The sequence below is a fragment of the Dama dama genome, chromosome 20 (genome assembly GCF_033118175.1).
Source record: "Dama dama isolate Ldn47 chromosome 20, ASM3311817v1, whole genome shotgun sequence".
NCBI lineage: Eukaryota > Metazoa > Chordata > Mammalia > Artiodactyla > Cervidae > Dama > Dama dama.
This window is the reverse complement of record NC_083700.1, coordinates 103,295,064-103,310,545: the sequence shown is the minus strand read 5'-3', so window position 1 is coordinate 103,310,545 and position 15,482 is coordinate 103,295,064. Positions and strand designations below refer to the sequence as shown.

Below are 15,482 nucleotides of genomic sequence, written 5' to 3'. Positions count from 1 at the left end.
TCTTTCCCACTTCCCTTGGTGTGGGACGCTAGGTGAAATCACTGCCATAGGGAGAGAGTATCCATAAAAGTTAAGCTCTGACTTGAATAAAGAGAGGTTAAAAGGGCTCCCTTGTAGCCTATTAGACATGAATAAACTGTGTGCTGTCTCCCACAGGTGAAGAGGTATTGCTCATTCAAGAGAAGCTGGATGGCATAAAGACTCGCTATGCAGACATCACAGTCACTAGCTCCAAGGCCCTCAGAACCTTAGAGCAAGCCCGGCAGCTGGCCACCAAGTTCCAGTCTACATATGAGGAACTGACCGGGTGGCTGAGGGAGGCAGAGGAGGAGCTGGCAGCCAGCGGAGGACAGTCCCCCACAGGGGAACAAATACCCCGGTTTCAGCAGAGACAGAAGGTGAGCTGACACCCCACACTGTAAAGGGAAAGAATTTCTCTCTTAGAATCCTGAAGTTCAAATTCTTGAGTTTTACACCAACTATCTTTACCTGAAATCTAAACCAAAAATTTCTGTCTGCCTCGTTTTCTGTTTATTTGTGGGAAATAAGTTTTGACATAAGGACAGGCCTATATAAGAGCTCTTGTCATGGTCTGAAGAAGAAAAAAGATTGAATCTGAACACCCTATGAAGCTTGCTTCATATGGAACATTTTAGGACTTACGGTCATACTTCACTCTCTAAAAGAGTACCTCATAGTCATCTCTGATTCTCTTGCAGTACCTTGTGCAGTTCTAGATGCACAAAAATACGGTGCATTTGTTGAAGTAAATAAATGCCTATGATTAAAGCATTATTTTATCATTCTATTGAAGTAAGGAGAAAAAAAACAAGAAACACCATTCATGTTACCCAGAGACAGCCTGGCCTGAAAAGTCTTGCTGACAGTTCTAAGCAGCTGAGCCTAAAGTCAGGCTGTGGAGTGACTGAAAAATCTGAGACAAGAAAAAAATAAGTGAAGGAAGGAGGTCAGAGCCCTGCTGGGATGTGTGGTAGAGAGAGCATTTTCCACCCAGCACAGCTGCTGATGTCCTTAATTTAGCAAGAGATGGCCTGAAAACTTTTTTTCCCTCTTTAGGAACTAAAGAAGGAGGTCATGGAGCACAGGCTGGTGTTGGACACAGTGAATGAGGTGAGCCGCGCTCTCTTAGAGCTGGTGCCCTGGAGAGCCAGAGAAGGGCTGGATAAGCTTGTGTCCGACGCCAACGAGCAGTACAAACTGGTCAGTGACACTGTTGGACAAAGGGTGGATGAAATTGATGCTGCTATTCAGAGATCACAACAGGTAATCTTTAAAAACACCCCTGCATTAATATTTTAGGCAGCAGGGATATATATATGGGAAGTACAAAACTATGACCCACATACATACAGTTTCGGGAATAGGAATAAATGAGATCAAGCTAAATCTGATGCAACAAATTATCTCAGTGGTAGGAAGTGGTTCAGTAAAGTTATGTGAGGGTGGATCTAGGTTTGACTGAAGATACATGACCCCTTTGAGGAGAAAAGAACTTGGGAAAGAGAGTGTGTGGGCCCTTCCCTTGCTGATGCCCTGCTTAGAGGCAGATGGTGATGGGGGTAGATAATATCTAGACCGAAAAGGTCTAAATGCATCAGTCTCAGTTTGACATAATCAACTGTTTCAGCATTAGATGGAAGAGGGGACAGAACCAAGAACTATAATTACTATCAAATATGCTAACCAAAATAGCAGAGCCATCCAAAATAGAAGCCTCCCAGTAAACACAGGTGTCGTGTTTCCCTCAATCATTTTTCCTTCCTGCTTTCTGGGAAAAGTTATTTGTTTTTCTTTGTAGGTGGATATGCACCTATTAATGGCACACATTAATGTGCCATGGTACAAAAAATAATATAACATGACCCCTTGGGTTCATGGTGATAAGTAGATGCTTTCTGAACCCCACAGAAGTTTGTTTTGGCTCCAAACCTTGGCCAGATATTTCAGTATGAGATTTATCACACTTGGGAACTTTTCTTTAAATATTAGTATAATTTGACAACATTGATAAGGAAGAGGTAAAAGGTTGAGGGGCCCTTATTAAACAATGGTCACATAGAACATGTCCTTTTGTTGTTGATGTCATTGTGTGTGACATGTCATTGTGTACTGCATTCCATTTAAAGGTTTGCTGTTCTTCTGGGATCTTACACTTCTTCAGCTAAGCGGGTACTTCCAAGTTAACTTGACTCAGCCATCTGCTGCCATGTTAAGTTTGTAGTTAAACATATGACTACTGCTGTGGATAGGAAAAAAGATTGGCAGAAAGAGAGCACAGCCTCATAAAAGTACTCTCATTAGAAAGTGTATTTCTTTTGAAGAGTCTTAGTTTCCATTGTTATTTCCAGCTATGGGACCATTGACTGGGTTCTGTAATGTCTTTCCAAGGAAGTTGAAATAGGGTCAACTCATATTTGTTGAAATATAATCAATGCTAAATTGTCTGCATCTTGAATTTGTGACTTTTATGAAGTTCTCACCAATTTGGGCTTTATTTTGTGAGATGTAAACTGCATTACTGAAAATCTAGGCCTTTCTGTGTTGAATAAGTTAGAATTCTTAGAAGGAAGACACTGGCTGTAATATGTCCATCATTCTTCAATATGTCTGTCAGTATGAGCAAGCTGCTGATGCAGAGCTAGCTTGGGTTGCTGAAACAAAACGGAAGCTGATGGCCCTGGGTCCAATTCGCCTGGAACAGGACCAGACCACAGCTCAGCTGCAGGTGCAGAAGGTAAGTCACTGGCACAGTCGCTTCGTTCTGAGCTAGAAGAATCATCAGTCACTTGGAGTGACGAGCACAGAGTTTCTGGCTATCTCAAGTCAAGTAGAATGATTTAGAGTCGTGATGGTGGATAGAGATGTAATATTATAAATATTTGGTTAGGATGAAGAAGGAATTTTTTGCTTTGTGAAAAGGGAGAAATAGGTCTGTTAATCCAGGAAAGAATAGCAATTTTCTACATGGGTTTTCAGGGGGGAAGATATTTTTGTAAGCTACTGAAAGATAAGCATTGGAGATAGATGGATAGACAAAGTGTCAAACTTCTTAAGAACAATTTTTAGTGTGACTTTATTAAAGCAAAGGATTTTTCATAGAGTATGTCTAACTTTTCACTAACTCAGGCTCGGGATCCTTGTGTTACTTAACAATAGTTCACTTTTCAAAGGCTTTCTCCATTGACATCATTCGACACAAAGATTCCATGGATGAACTCTTCAGTCATCGTGGTGAAATCTTTGGCACATGTGGGGAGGAGCAAAAAGCCATACTACAGGTAAACTACATGTATTTATTCACCATATTGTTATCTTGTTCATGGTGATTTGGAAGTACGATTATGAAATGATAGTTTAAGAAGGGTTTTTTTCCCCTGTATTACTGATAGTGATATTTAAGTCCAAGGTGATGTCCTAGGGGATTCAGACCCCTCACCCTGTGTTCACAGATGTCTAGACAGCCATACTGTATGATGTGAAATGCAGTGCAAATCCATGATCTTTGTAACAGAGGAGTTGCTCCTCATGCTCAGTCCGTGATGAGTTCTCTTTCCAGGTAGATAGATTTTTCAGAACCAGATCCAGATATTAATTGCTGCTTTAGATCCTTCTAAAAAAATAGTTAACTATTTCTAAAAGAATTGGCCAACAGAATCTGTTTGTACACCAGTTTTGTTTTTTTTTTTTATAAAGTGAAAGTCGCTCAGTCATGTCCGACTCTTTGCAACCCCATGGACTAAAGAGTCCATGGAATTCTCCAGGCCAGAATAGTGGAGTGGGTAGCCTTTCCCTTCTCCAGGGGATCTTCCCAACCCAGGGATCGAACCCAGGTCTCCTGCATTACAGGTGGATTCTTTACCAGCTGAGTCACAAAGGAAGCCTTTTTTTATAAAGGGTGTGGGTAACTACTATTTCCTCAGAAATCTTCATAAATTGAGCTACTCATCCTAAACAAGTAAAGTATAAGTAGCAGGTTTGTAGACAGGTTTATCAGAGAAGAAAAGACATGAAACTTGATGAGCAAATACCCACCATAGCCCCTGATACAGTCAGACTGACCTAATGCAATAATGCTGCATCTAAAGTTGTAAAAGGTACTCACTAACGGGTTAATTTTGCTCTGTTGTGGCTGTGCTGTTTTACTGTTGGCAAAGCTACTTCCGTGTTTTAAAAATTATAGAAATAATGCATATGTGTGATAGGAAAATTTAAAAATTCAGTTAAGTACAAAGAATATAAAAATCACTTGTAATCTTAACTAGATTGATTTTTTTAGCATTTTAGTGTACATTCCTTTATACTTTTTAGTGTATATCTACTTACATTTTTTATTTAAAGAAGGGTTCATCATGGTAATAATACTTACACTTGTTTTTGTTGTCCATAGGAAAAGACAGAGTCTCTGATACAGCAATACGAAGCCATTAGTCTGCTCAATTCAGAGCGTTACGCACGCCTAGAGCGGGCACAGGTCTTGGTCAACCAATTTTGGGAAACTTACGAGGAGCTCAGCCCCTGGATTGAGGAGACTCGGGCACTCGTAGCACAGTTACCTCCTCCGGCTATTGACCATGAGCAGCTCAGGCAGCAGCAAGAGGAAATGAGGGTAAGGAGCATGCTGAGTTTTATTTAATTGCACAACTGGAGATGGGCTGCACCATTTGAGAAACAGCCTGTTTATGAGTACCTACCGAGTGTAAGTCTGTTTTGAAGTTAATTCTTAACCCAGTAGAATTTCTTTGCACAGTAAAGATACATATCTGAAATATTTCCTTTGTTCTTTAATGTAAATCAGTTAAAGAATGAGGTTATGGAAATGTCAGGAATGTGGGTATTACAGGAGTAAACAAAGCATCACATAAAAATCAAGAGAACTTAAAATCTTTCCAGCAACAACAGAGTGTTCTCAGATTTGGGTGTGGTTGGGTGGCCTTTTCCTTGTGGTTAGGCCCCAGCTGGAGTGAGAGCCCCAAGTCAGGAATGTCAGAAAGCAATTTGCTGCAGAGACTTAAGATGAAAGGAAAATTTGTAGACACTTTAGCTGATGGTATTACCATCAAAGATGGTTTTTTGATGTTTATTTTACTTGTATATGGCTTGTGCTTACTCCTATCTCTGTATTCCTGTAGCAGGGAGATTAAACTGGAAGTAGCCAGCCGTAGAGTCAAGGAGCAGTTGGATCGCCAGAAATATTGTTTGTAGTTTGTCCTGCTTGGTGTCTCCCAGTCTGCACAGGGAGATAGACATGAAACCATTGAGACTGCAGTGGATACAGAGAAGTACTTACGAGTGCAGAAGGCAGTGGGATACTTTTGTTTTGAGGGCAAGAGTGAAGGAGGATATGTCTGGGAAGCTTCTTGGGTGGCGGAATATCTGAACTGGCTTTTAAAAAATCAAGGGAATTAGAGTCAGTGCCCTAAGCCTTTAGATTTTCACCCCCTCCATAAATGGTGAGATGTTGGGACTTGCTGGATTTTAGCAACTTAGTTTAGTTTAGTTTAGTTAGTTCCCCTCAGTTTGTGCCGTTGGTATGAGCTCTGATCACAGTATTTAAACAAACTGGTGTAAAAAGACTCATTTTAATCCATATTTTTTTTACATAGCAACTGAGGGAATCCATTGCTGAACACAAACCTCATATTGATAAACTGCTAAAGATAGGCCCTCAACTAAAGGAGCTAAACCCTGAAGAGGGGGAAATGGTGGAAGAAAAATACCAGAAAGCAGAAAACACATATGCCCAAATAAAAGAGGAGGTGCGGCAGCGGGCCCTGGCTCTGGACGAGGCCATTTCCCAGTCGGCTCAGGTATGTCTGTGTCTTAAACTCATATGACCTTCAGCTGTCCTTTAGTCTGAGCAGGAGGCTCTGTATCAGTATGTCCCTATGCCCAGGAATGTCCAGACCATGTATGCTGGTGATACATTATCAAAAGACTGGGAGCGTTTGCCCATTTGCATTTTAATTCCAGGAAGCATTGGTTATACTGACAACTAGGAGGAGGGTGAAATGCATCTTGGCTGGTATATCATTTGTCTGTATGGTTTCCTTGAAAACTGGATATCGTGGTGATCCTTTAACAGAAGTGATTTTGGGTAAAATCATCTTGAAGCAACGAATGCCTCAAGTGAAGTCAGATTGTTATTGGGCCTGTTGCTTTCAAGATGTAGGTAGCACATTTGTTTTCCTACTCAAGAGACCACCAACTTGCTCCTCGTTCAGAGAAAGATACTTGACTAGGGAGAAGTTAGAGCCAAGGAGAAAAAACCACCAGCAGTGGAGTTTAAAGCATGTAACTACATACTTTTCAACTAATATATTACTGTTATGTCTGGGTAATTTATTCCTGTGTTTAGTCAATATTCTTGGTTAATATTTGTACTTACTCAAGTTTCTCCCCCCCCACCTTCCGTCCCATCTCTCACTCACATTGTGGAATGTGTTACTTTGTGTTGTTGCTGCCTGCTCCTGTCTTCCCCACATCGTCACATTTCATTGTTGTGTTGACTGCGCCCACCATTACAGATTACAGAGGTAAGGTACCCACCCCCATTGGGATTAGGGTGTTCTTGTGAAGCTGAGAATTGAGAGGGTTATTTATAAGGAAACTCGCCTAAACTTTAGTGGTATAAATTTTATTAATGCAGTCTATTGTGCCAGTTTCATTTGGGGCATAACCTATAAGTGAGGGAGTGATGGGAAGGGGTTTTGTTTACTGTGGCACTTCCTTTAGGACATTTAACAGTTGGTAAGCCTTATTCTAGTTAGTGAATCCAGAGTTGGCTTTAGGGGACAGGCTTACCTGTTTTGCTCCCTTTTCTCCCCTCTCTGCTTCATATTATAAATCAAAATTTTACAATTATAGATAGGTTATAAAATATGTAGAAAAGTGGAAAGAGTAGTTGTTCTCTTGGAATAAGGTTAGATTTGACCTTCCCTAATTATCTTTCATCATGCCAACACTTTCCTTCCTCACTGTTACATCTGGTGGGTTGTTGAATTGCATGCCGTGGTACTTTTAAACTCCAAGTCATGTGGCATATTGAGTTCCCCATCCATTTACCCAGTTGGTGGAGGGCATCTAACTTGTTGGTCTAGTCTGTTGCATGCAGCTGTCATCTGAGGTGTTGACACACTGACTCTCACTGGTTTCATAGTCTTGTCCCTTTTTCATCACATTAGTTGGAACAGGGAAACTACTGCAGCACCATTAACAATGTGAGTTGATTTTTGGTATATTAAGTAATAGCTTTTTGAGTCATCAAATACTTTTCTGATGGTCCAGCTCTAGTGTGCTGTACCCAAAATAGTTTCTTAGCCACAGCCAACACTCGACAGTCCTAGGGCTAGTCCGGGTTTTATCCTAAACAGGAGTGAATTTATACACTGGCCTTAATCCCTAACGTTTACCCCAGAAGTGTGATGCAGTCCTGCTGTGATGGCTAATGGTCCAATATTTGTTTAGTTCCATGATAAAATTGAGCCCATGTTGGAAACTCTGGAGAACCTTTCCTCTCGCCTGCGAATGCCCCCGCTGATTCCTGCCGAAGTGGACAAGATCAGAGAGTGCATCAGCGACAACAAGAGCGCCACCGTGGAGCTGGAAAAACTGCAGCCATCCTTCGAGGCCCTGAAGCGCCGCGGAGAAGAACTCATTGGGCGGTCTCAAGGAGCTGACAAGGATCTGGCTGCAAAAGGTATTTGATTAATCTAATAATTTTGTTTAAAAAGTCTTAAATTCTAGGCTGTGGTTACCTCCAGCATCCCACCGGATGTATTTCATTGAATGCAAAGGCAGTACCCAAGTCATGAGTATTCTACGAATCATTTAGAATTCAGAACACATCTCTCCTTTGAAACAAGATCACAATTGGTAGTTAGATTCCCAGGCCAGGAAACAAATGCTCCTTTACCCGCTTAATATGAGGAAACTGCTATACCAACAGTGGGAAGAACATAACTACCTTTTATACAGTTTCCATGGGATACATAGCAGGTTTCACACAGAATACCAGAAGTAGAGTTTTTATCCAAGCCCCTTTATACGCGTCTTAGCAATACTTTTATAACAGATAACTCATTTCCACGTTACCTCTGTGATCTCTTTATGTGGGAGGCCAACACAAGTGGAAAATGAGAATATGGAAATAATAAAGCTAAGATAGAAAACTCTCTTTCAGTAATACATTTTTAGAGCCTTTTAAAGTATAATTTCAGTGAAAATATGAGGATTAGATATAATATTGATTTCAGTCCTTAGAGAAGTCTATTTCACTCTCCTGTACCCTCTCAGAAATCCAGGACAAATTGGATCAGATGGTATTCTTCTGGGAGGACATCAAAGCTCGGGCGGAAGAGCGAGAAATTAAATTCCTTGATGTCCTTGAGCTAGCAGAGAAGTTCTGGTATGACATGGCAGCCCTCCTCACCACCATCAAAGATACCCAGGACATCGTACATGACTTGGAAAGCCCTGGCATTGACCCATCCATCATCAAGCAACAGGTTGAAGCTGCCGAGGTAAGAAAACAAAACCTCTTCCAGGAAAGCACTTTATCCAAGTATATTGTGTTAGCTACTTAGCCAGGCTGAGTGCCTTAAAAGTTGTTTTTGTTTTTTTCTTTTTTTTAAATTTAATAGTATGCCTTTATACCTTGGCGGGGGGTGGGGGGGGTGAGGGCGGACCTCATTACAGTAAATTTCTTTCTTTTTTTAATGTACAGGCTTTACCACTTGTGTAGGTACATGCAATCACCAGTTGTGATACAGAGCAGATCCGTCACACAAAAGTAGCTCTGTCATCAGTTTTAAACTTAATTCAAATTATTAGTACGTGCTTTAAAAATCCAGGTTTGCTTTCATTTCTGAATTTAGTCCTCACTTTAGTGTACCTTATTTCTCGATTAATTGTAGAAAAATAGAAAGTAGAAAAGAAAATAAACTCTGGACTTACCATCCACACTTTGACATACCTTTGTTTAGTATTTGGGTGGAGCCTAGTTTTTATTAAATGCATTTCTCACCTCATTTTGTCCATTTAGGACAAGACAAGATAGTCTTGATATTCTGCATTCTTTCGCCTATGTCTGTCTTTTATGTTGTCCGTTTTCCACCTCCTTACCTCTGTCATTGACAATCCATGAACCAATATTTAGAATCTGGCACAGAACTGACTTTCTTCAGGACTGTATAGTCTAGTATTCCTATTTTGCTCATCTCCCAGCTCTTAAATTTGTGATTTACACTCTTATTTCATCCTTGTTGATTTACTTCTCCGTCATAGACTTCTGTTATAGATTATAATCTCTGCAGACCTTTGCTAAAATTATTGAAGCTCATTGCACCTATATAGTAAAAATATTTTCTATATTTAATGTTAATATTTAAAAATATATTTGATGTATGTATTAGAAAAATAACCAGACTGTGAAGCTCCACTATTTAGATGAGTGAAATGTTGAGAACACTGAAAGACTTTAATGAAATTGATCATTCTGTTCAGCATCTGCTCTTGATGGGATATAAATTACATTTGCAAAGTTTGGGAAGTTCTGTTCCTCTTTCTGTTTTGGCTTATGTTCTGTTAATTTTCATATAGACTATTAAGGAAGAGACAGATGGTCTGCATGAGGAATTGGAGTTTATTCGAATCCTTGGAGCAGATTTGATTTTTGCCTGCGGAGAAACTGAGAAGCCGGAAGTGAAGAAGAGCATTGATGAGGTGTGGAGAAGTGGACAAGGGCTTCAGATGGAACGTGAGTGGACTCACACCAAGAGTGGGATGGATTGGGGAATCTGATGGACTGTTTTTCCCCTAGATGAACAATGCCTGGGAAAACTTAAACAGAACATGGAGAGAGAGGCTGGAAAAGCTTGAGGATGCCATGCAAGCCGCTGTGCAGTACCAGGACACTCTTCAGGTGAGAGGCCAAGCGCGACCACCACGGAAACACAGGTGCCGTGGTTTCCCTGTCCATCACAAGTGGGTCACCTTCACGGGACTGCAGCATTCTCAAACCCTTGGTGCTCGTCCTGTATTTCTAGCCAGTTTTCCACTTCTAATGAGGAAAGTTCTGACATCAGAAGTGTAGACTTCTTACCATGTTTTTCTTTGCATACTGGTCATATAATTTATCCTCACGGAGGCTATAGAGTGAAGCCGGCCTTGCTGTCAAAGTCATTGCTTGTTAGAAGTTCCAAACCCAGGTTATCTTGAAGCACAGCTTGGCACAATAGCTTTGGCACATCGTGGGCTTGCTAGCTGGCTGTGAGAAGTGTTTTGTGTTTTGGTTTTTTTTTTTCATATTTAGTTTTTCCAGATTGTAGTTTATTTTGGACATTATTCCAGTCATATTGGCTTCATTCTTAAGTCCCTGTATTACTGAAGTAAAGATCATTATCTCTTATCTCTTTCCCCAACTTCAGAGCACAAACAGCACAAGGTACTTTGATTTAACTCTGTTTAGCAGAGATCATGCTAATTGTCTCGTGACTTCTCATATTTTTGTTTTTTGACTGCTTATTTGTTTTTTGTTTTTTTTTTTTTAGGCTATGTTTGACTGGCTAGATAACACTGTGATCAAACTCTGCACAATGCCCCCTGTCGGCACTGACCTCAACACTGTTAAAGATCAGTTAAATGAGATGAAGGTTTGTACCTGGGAACGGCTTTGAAGGAGGATTGCTTCACTTTAGGTTTTGTTTGTGTTGTCTGGGGGCGGGTTGTTCTGTCTTTTGGCTGTGCACAGTCTTGGTTGCTGTGTGCCGTCTTTCTCCAGTTGCGGCGAGTGGGGGCTGGCTACTCTCTAGTTGCAGTGCGCAGCTTCTCATTGTGGCTTCTCGTTGCGGAGCACAGACTTCAGTTGTTAGCGGTGCACAGGCTTACCTGCCCTGTAGCGTGTGGAATCTTCTCACATCAGGGATCAAACACATGTCCCTTGCACTGGCAGGCAGACCCGGCTACCAGAGAAGTCCCATTTTAGCTTTTAAAGACTTGTTGTGTTGTTAACATTTAGTGTATCTTTGGTAGGAGTTCAAAGTGGAAGTTTACCAACAGCAAATTGAGATGGAGAAGCTCAATCACCAGGGTGAACTAATGTTAAAGAAAGCTACTGACGAAACGGACAGAGATATTATCCGAGAACCCCTGACAGAACTCAAACACCTCTGGGAGAACCTGGGTGAGAAAATTGCTCACAGACAGGTAAGGCAAATGGCAGAGTACATCAAGTGGACTACTGTCTGCTGTCTTCTGATTTCCTAACAAACGTTCCCTTCGTATCGTTTTCTGAGTAGCATAAGCTGGAAGGTGCTCTCTTGGCCCTTGGCCAGTTCCAGCATGCCTTAGAGGAACTAATGAGCTGGCTGACTCACACTGAAGAGTTGCTGGATGCTCAGAGACCAGTAAGTGGAGACCCAAAAGTCATTGAAGTTGAGCTCGCAAAGCACCATGTAAGTATTGTCGTTTTTTATCTCTAAGCCTATTGGTTTGAGATCATGTACTGCCACCAGAAGCTTGTTGGTATTGTGTTGTACCTTAGAGAGCCAGGCTTAATGATACCTGTAGAGATAAATTATGTTGTTCAACATATTTTAGGTTCTGAAAAATGACGTTCTGGCCCATCAAGCCACAGTGGAAACAGTCAACAAAGCTGGCAATGAGCTTCTTGAGTCTAGTGCTGGAGACGATGCCAGCAGCTTAAGGAGCCGTTTGGAAACCATGAACCAGTGCTGGGAGTCAGTGTTACAGAAGACAGAGGAGCGGGAGCAGCAGCTTCAGTCGACACTGCAGCAGGTACATGCACTGCCCACGTTAGTACCCGTGGAGCTGCGCACGTAACGTTTGGAAGAAAGTGCGTCTAAGTCGACGAAAGGAAAGCAGTTTGGTGTAGAACCATCTGCCTTGAGAGGAAGGTCAGTTCTGTGCTGGAGGTTGTCTGGAAAGAGCAGCTTTTAATTGGGTCATTCTTTTTGGATTAGTTTGTGGTCCAGTGCCTCCATCTCCTATTCAAAGTTAGATCTTTGCGGTGACAAACCTTGTTCTCAGATCAAGTCATTTCTTGGATCAAGTCAGGTCCCTCCATATCCAAATTCAGCACTACCTTAGTCAATTCATCAGGTTGAATCAGACGTCCCTGTTACAGCGAAGCGTGAAGGATTCTGCTGAATTGTAAAAATAATATGTTGGCCCCGTGCTCATCCAGCAACAGAGCAACCTGCCTGAGAGCAGCGCCGGATTCCTCCCTTACAGATTTCCTTGTGTGATCATTTAGAGAGTTTACTTTGGAAACTAGAATTGACTACTGACCTTCCTAATGTCTTTTCTCAAAAGGCCCAGGGTTTCCACAGTGAAATTGAAGATTTCCTCTTGGAACTGACTAGAATGGAGACCCAACTTTCTGCATCGAAGCCCACAGGAGGACTTCCTGAAACAGCTAGGGAACAGCTTGATACACACATGGTAATAGATTTCTTGAAGTTGACCATAGGCATCCCATATTCAGTAGCTCCTTTCTGAAGTTACAGAGACATGTGCATCTGAGAGTCTTCCAAGTAGTATGTTTTTACTGATAGTATAGTGCTTGGGGGTAGGTGTGTATATACAGGTTTCTAGCATCCTATGATAGGCAGCAGTAACAACAGGGAAGAATTGGCAAGAAATACCTTGGTGAGCTGGCAAATTTCAAGTTAATCAGATTGTCTGACACAAGAATATTGATTTGAAAGTGAGCATATCAAGAAGACAAATAGACACAGACATGGTGGTATTTAAGAAAAAGGCTACTGGGGCTTCCCTAGTGGTCCAGTGGTTAAGACTCCACACTTCCACGGCAGGGGCAACAGGTTCAATCTGTGATTGGGGAACTGAGATCCTGCTTGCCTGTGCAGCACAGCCAAAAAATGGAAAAAAAGGAAAAGAAAAGAAAAAGACTTCTTAGTGGGGGACGGTTTAGGGAAATCCAATAGAAACTGACAATGTTTCAAGATAGTGGCCGAGAACAAAAGGCAATGTAAGTTCTAGGCAAATCCCTCAGCAAAAGGAGAAATAAATTATTGGGGTCCATTTTTGTGGTCACTGGTCCTTAAAAAATTCTGTTGGTGACAAAATTATCTTTATGTTAAGGAAAAATGGTGGGTTTTACTCCCTAATTGTTCATAAGTTGAATCTAAAAGGAAGGATTTTAATCCAAATGAGACCTTCCTCAGCTTTTCCAAACTATGCTGGTAAATCTGTGTGTGGGTGACTGAGGAAATTGGCATTACTGACCTCTTTCTTGCCCTTTCTTAAAGGAACTCTATTCCCAGCTCAAAGCCAAGGAAGAGACTTACAATCAGCTGCTTGACAAGGGTAGGCTAATGCTTCTCAGCCGTGATGACTCAGGATCCGGTTCAAAGACAGAACAGAGCGTAGCACTCTTGGAACAAAAGTGGCATGTGGTCAGCAGTAAGATGGAAGAAAGAAAGGTATCACCACAAAGTTCAGTTTGATTACTGTTTAAGGAGTTTTCTTAATGATTGCATGCAGTTGTTACCTAGTTTCTATGGAGGATTTTTTTAACACCCAGTTGCATTGTGACAGGCTAGCAGAACTGATATCCTCAGAATTGGTTTTGTGCTAATCAAGCCATCTTTTCTGCCTTTACATTTCTATTTTCCATCCATGTCAAGTTGCATTGATGCTACTAGTTTCTGCTATTACTTGCTTTTATAATATTTATATTTATTATATATAATATATATTATATATATAACATTATATATTATATAATATTATAATATTTATAATACTGTGTCCCTTTTCTGCATCCACCAGTTAAGGCACTGCTCAGCGATGGACTGTGTATTCCATCTACTTAAAAACAGGTTTTGTTGGAGTTGGTGACTTGAGAATGGGAGGTTAGGAACAGTATACAGGGAGTATCATGAATAATTCCTCACAAAGAATTTGATTTCTACTTACCAAAACTCAACAAACAATAAATCATATGGCCTTGTCCTACTTTTCCTCAAAAATCAAATTGTCTTCAAAAGAAAAGTGAACAGAGATCAAGACATCTGCCCCCAAACAGTACTTTTTATGAATACAGAGTTTTAGGATATCCCCCTGCACACAGTTTCTATGCTGGGCAAATGAAACATTAAATATGTGTCCAAATCCATTGGCCACCTCCATTGAACAAATAGTTATTAGGCATGTTTGTACTAGGCACTGTACTAGGTGTAGAGTGGAAACAATAAAGGCATGAACTCTGTCATCGTGAACTTGAATGGGCAGAAGGAAATAAATCACATACTCACATTATAAATTAACATTTTGAGAGAAGCATTAATTTACTAGAATCCTTCTTGTGTGGGAGTCTGGTAACTTTGTTACATGAAAAATGAGCAGAGGACCCCGAGTATATGGCTGTGTTCTAATTCTTAGATGGGCTCTTGTTTATAATTCCTACTGAATGTAGAATTCATTAAAGAAACCGAGGTAGATTCTGGCTCATCATCAGGAAGTTTCTACAGGGTTTTCCTAACAGTGGAGCAAGTAGCCTCGAGGAATACAGTTTTGACCCTTGAACAGCATAGGTTTGAGCTACGCGGGTCCAGTTGTGTGCAGAATTCCACCCCCCCCACCACCCCCGCGCTGAATATGTCTACAGTCCTACACGATCCCTAGTTGGTTGATAAATCTTTGGAGTCAGAGCCGTGGATATGGAAGGCTGACTATAAAGTTACACATGAATTTTCAACTTTTCAAAGCATCGATGCCCTTAAACCTGTGTTGTTCAGGGGTCGACTGTAGTTGGTGAACTGATCAAATGAAGGCTAGCTATCAAAGATACTATTTTTTATTTTGCAAGAACAGTACATTGCAGAATTGCTAAAATTAAGCTCTGCTAAAAACTATGTAGATAAAATGATGTGGGAAGATTTCCTGCCATCTGGGAACTTGCAGTGTATTGACTTCTAAACATTTCTTTGATAGAATTGAGGTAGATTTCATTTTTCTACTTTTTTGTTTATATTGAGCCTGCATTTTTGTAACACTCATTGTAGTGTTGGGGCGGGGGGTGGGCAGCTGATGTTTTTTTACTGACGTTACTTCCCATCATCTAGGAAATTAGTCTAGCCCAGCCAGCTTCCCTTTCTCCCACCTGCTCTGGGGGAATGGCATGGGGTGGGAGGCCACCTTCTGCAGATACTGCAGCCCATGCCCGCCCACAGGGGAAAGGAGGCACTCAGAAATCGTGTCAAGCCTTGCCTCTGGATACAGGAGTGGGGACAGGTGGCAGCACCCCTGGGACCCCCCTGCCTGGGTGATGCAAAGCCTAGGCTGCTGGAATGGCCAGTCCAGGCGGGCCTCAGTTTTCCCTACTCCAGAGCACTGCCCTGCTCTCCCAGTAGACACCAGGCACTTATTTTCTGACTAGACCAGGCGTAGGGGAGGGGTCTGGGTGGAGCCACAGCCAC

At 41.4% G+C, this 15,482-nt stretch overlaps 1 protein-coding gene across 11 annotated transcripts in view; it reads left to right on the top strand.

The window, feature by feature from the left end:
• MACF1 (microtubule actin crosslinking factor 1) overlaps positions 1–15,482 on the top strand; it is a 333,835-nt gene that overhangs the window by 286,590 nt on the left and 31,763 nt on the right. For all 11 annotated transcript variants that reach the window (XM_061122317.1, XM_061122312.1, XM_061122316.1 and 8 more), the window contains 16 exons: positions 157–398; positions 1,078–1,284; positions 2,636–2,755; positions 3,192–3,299; positions 4,409–4,627; positions 5,625–5,828; positions 7,486–7,717; positions 8,314–8,540; positions 9,619–9,741; positions 9,839–9,940; positions 10,569–10,670; positions 11,050–11,223; positions 11,316–11,471; positions 11,617–11,814; positions 12,352–12,480; positions 13,311–13,484. In XM_061122317.1, coding sequence (XP_060978300.1) covers positions 157–398; positions 1,078–1,284; positions 2,636–2,755; positions 3,192–3,299; positions 4,409–4,627; positions 5,625–5,828; positions 7,486–7,717; positions 8,314–8,540; positions 9,619–9,741; positions 9,839–9,940; positions 10,569–10,670; positions 11,050–11,223; positions 11,316–11,471; positions 11,617–11,814; positions 12,352–12,480; positions 13,311–13,484 — 2,717 coding nt within the window. The remainder of the gene's footprint in view (positions 1–156; positions 399–1,077; positions 1,285–2,635; positions 2,756–3,191; positions 3,300–4,408; positions 4,628–5,624; positions 5,829–7,485; positions 7,718–8,313; positions 8,541–9,618; positions 9,742–9,838; positions 9,941–10,568; positions 10,671–11,049; positions 11,224–11,315; positions 11,472–11,616; positions 11,815–12,351; positions 12,481–13,310; positions 13,485–15,482) is intronic.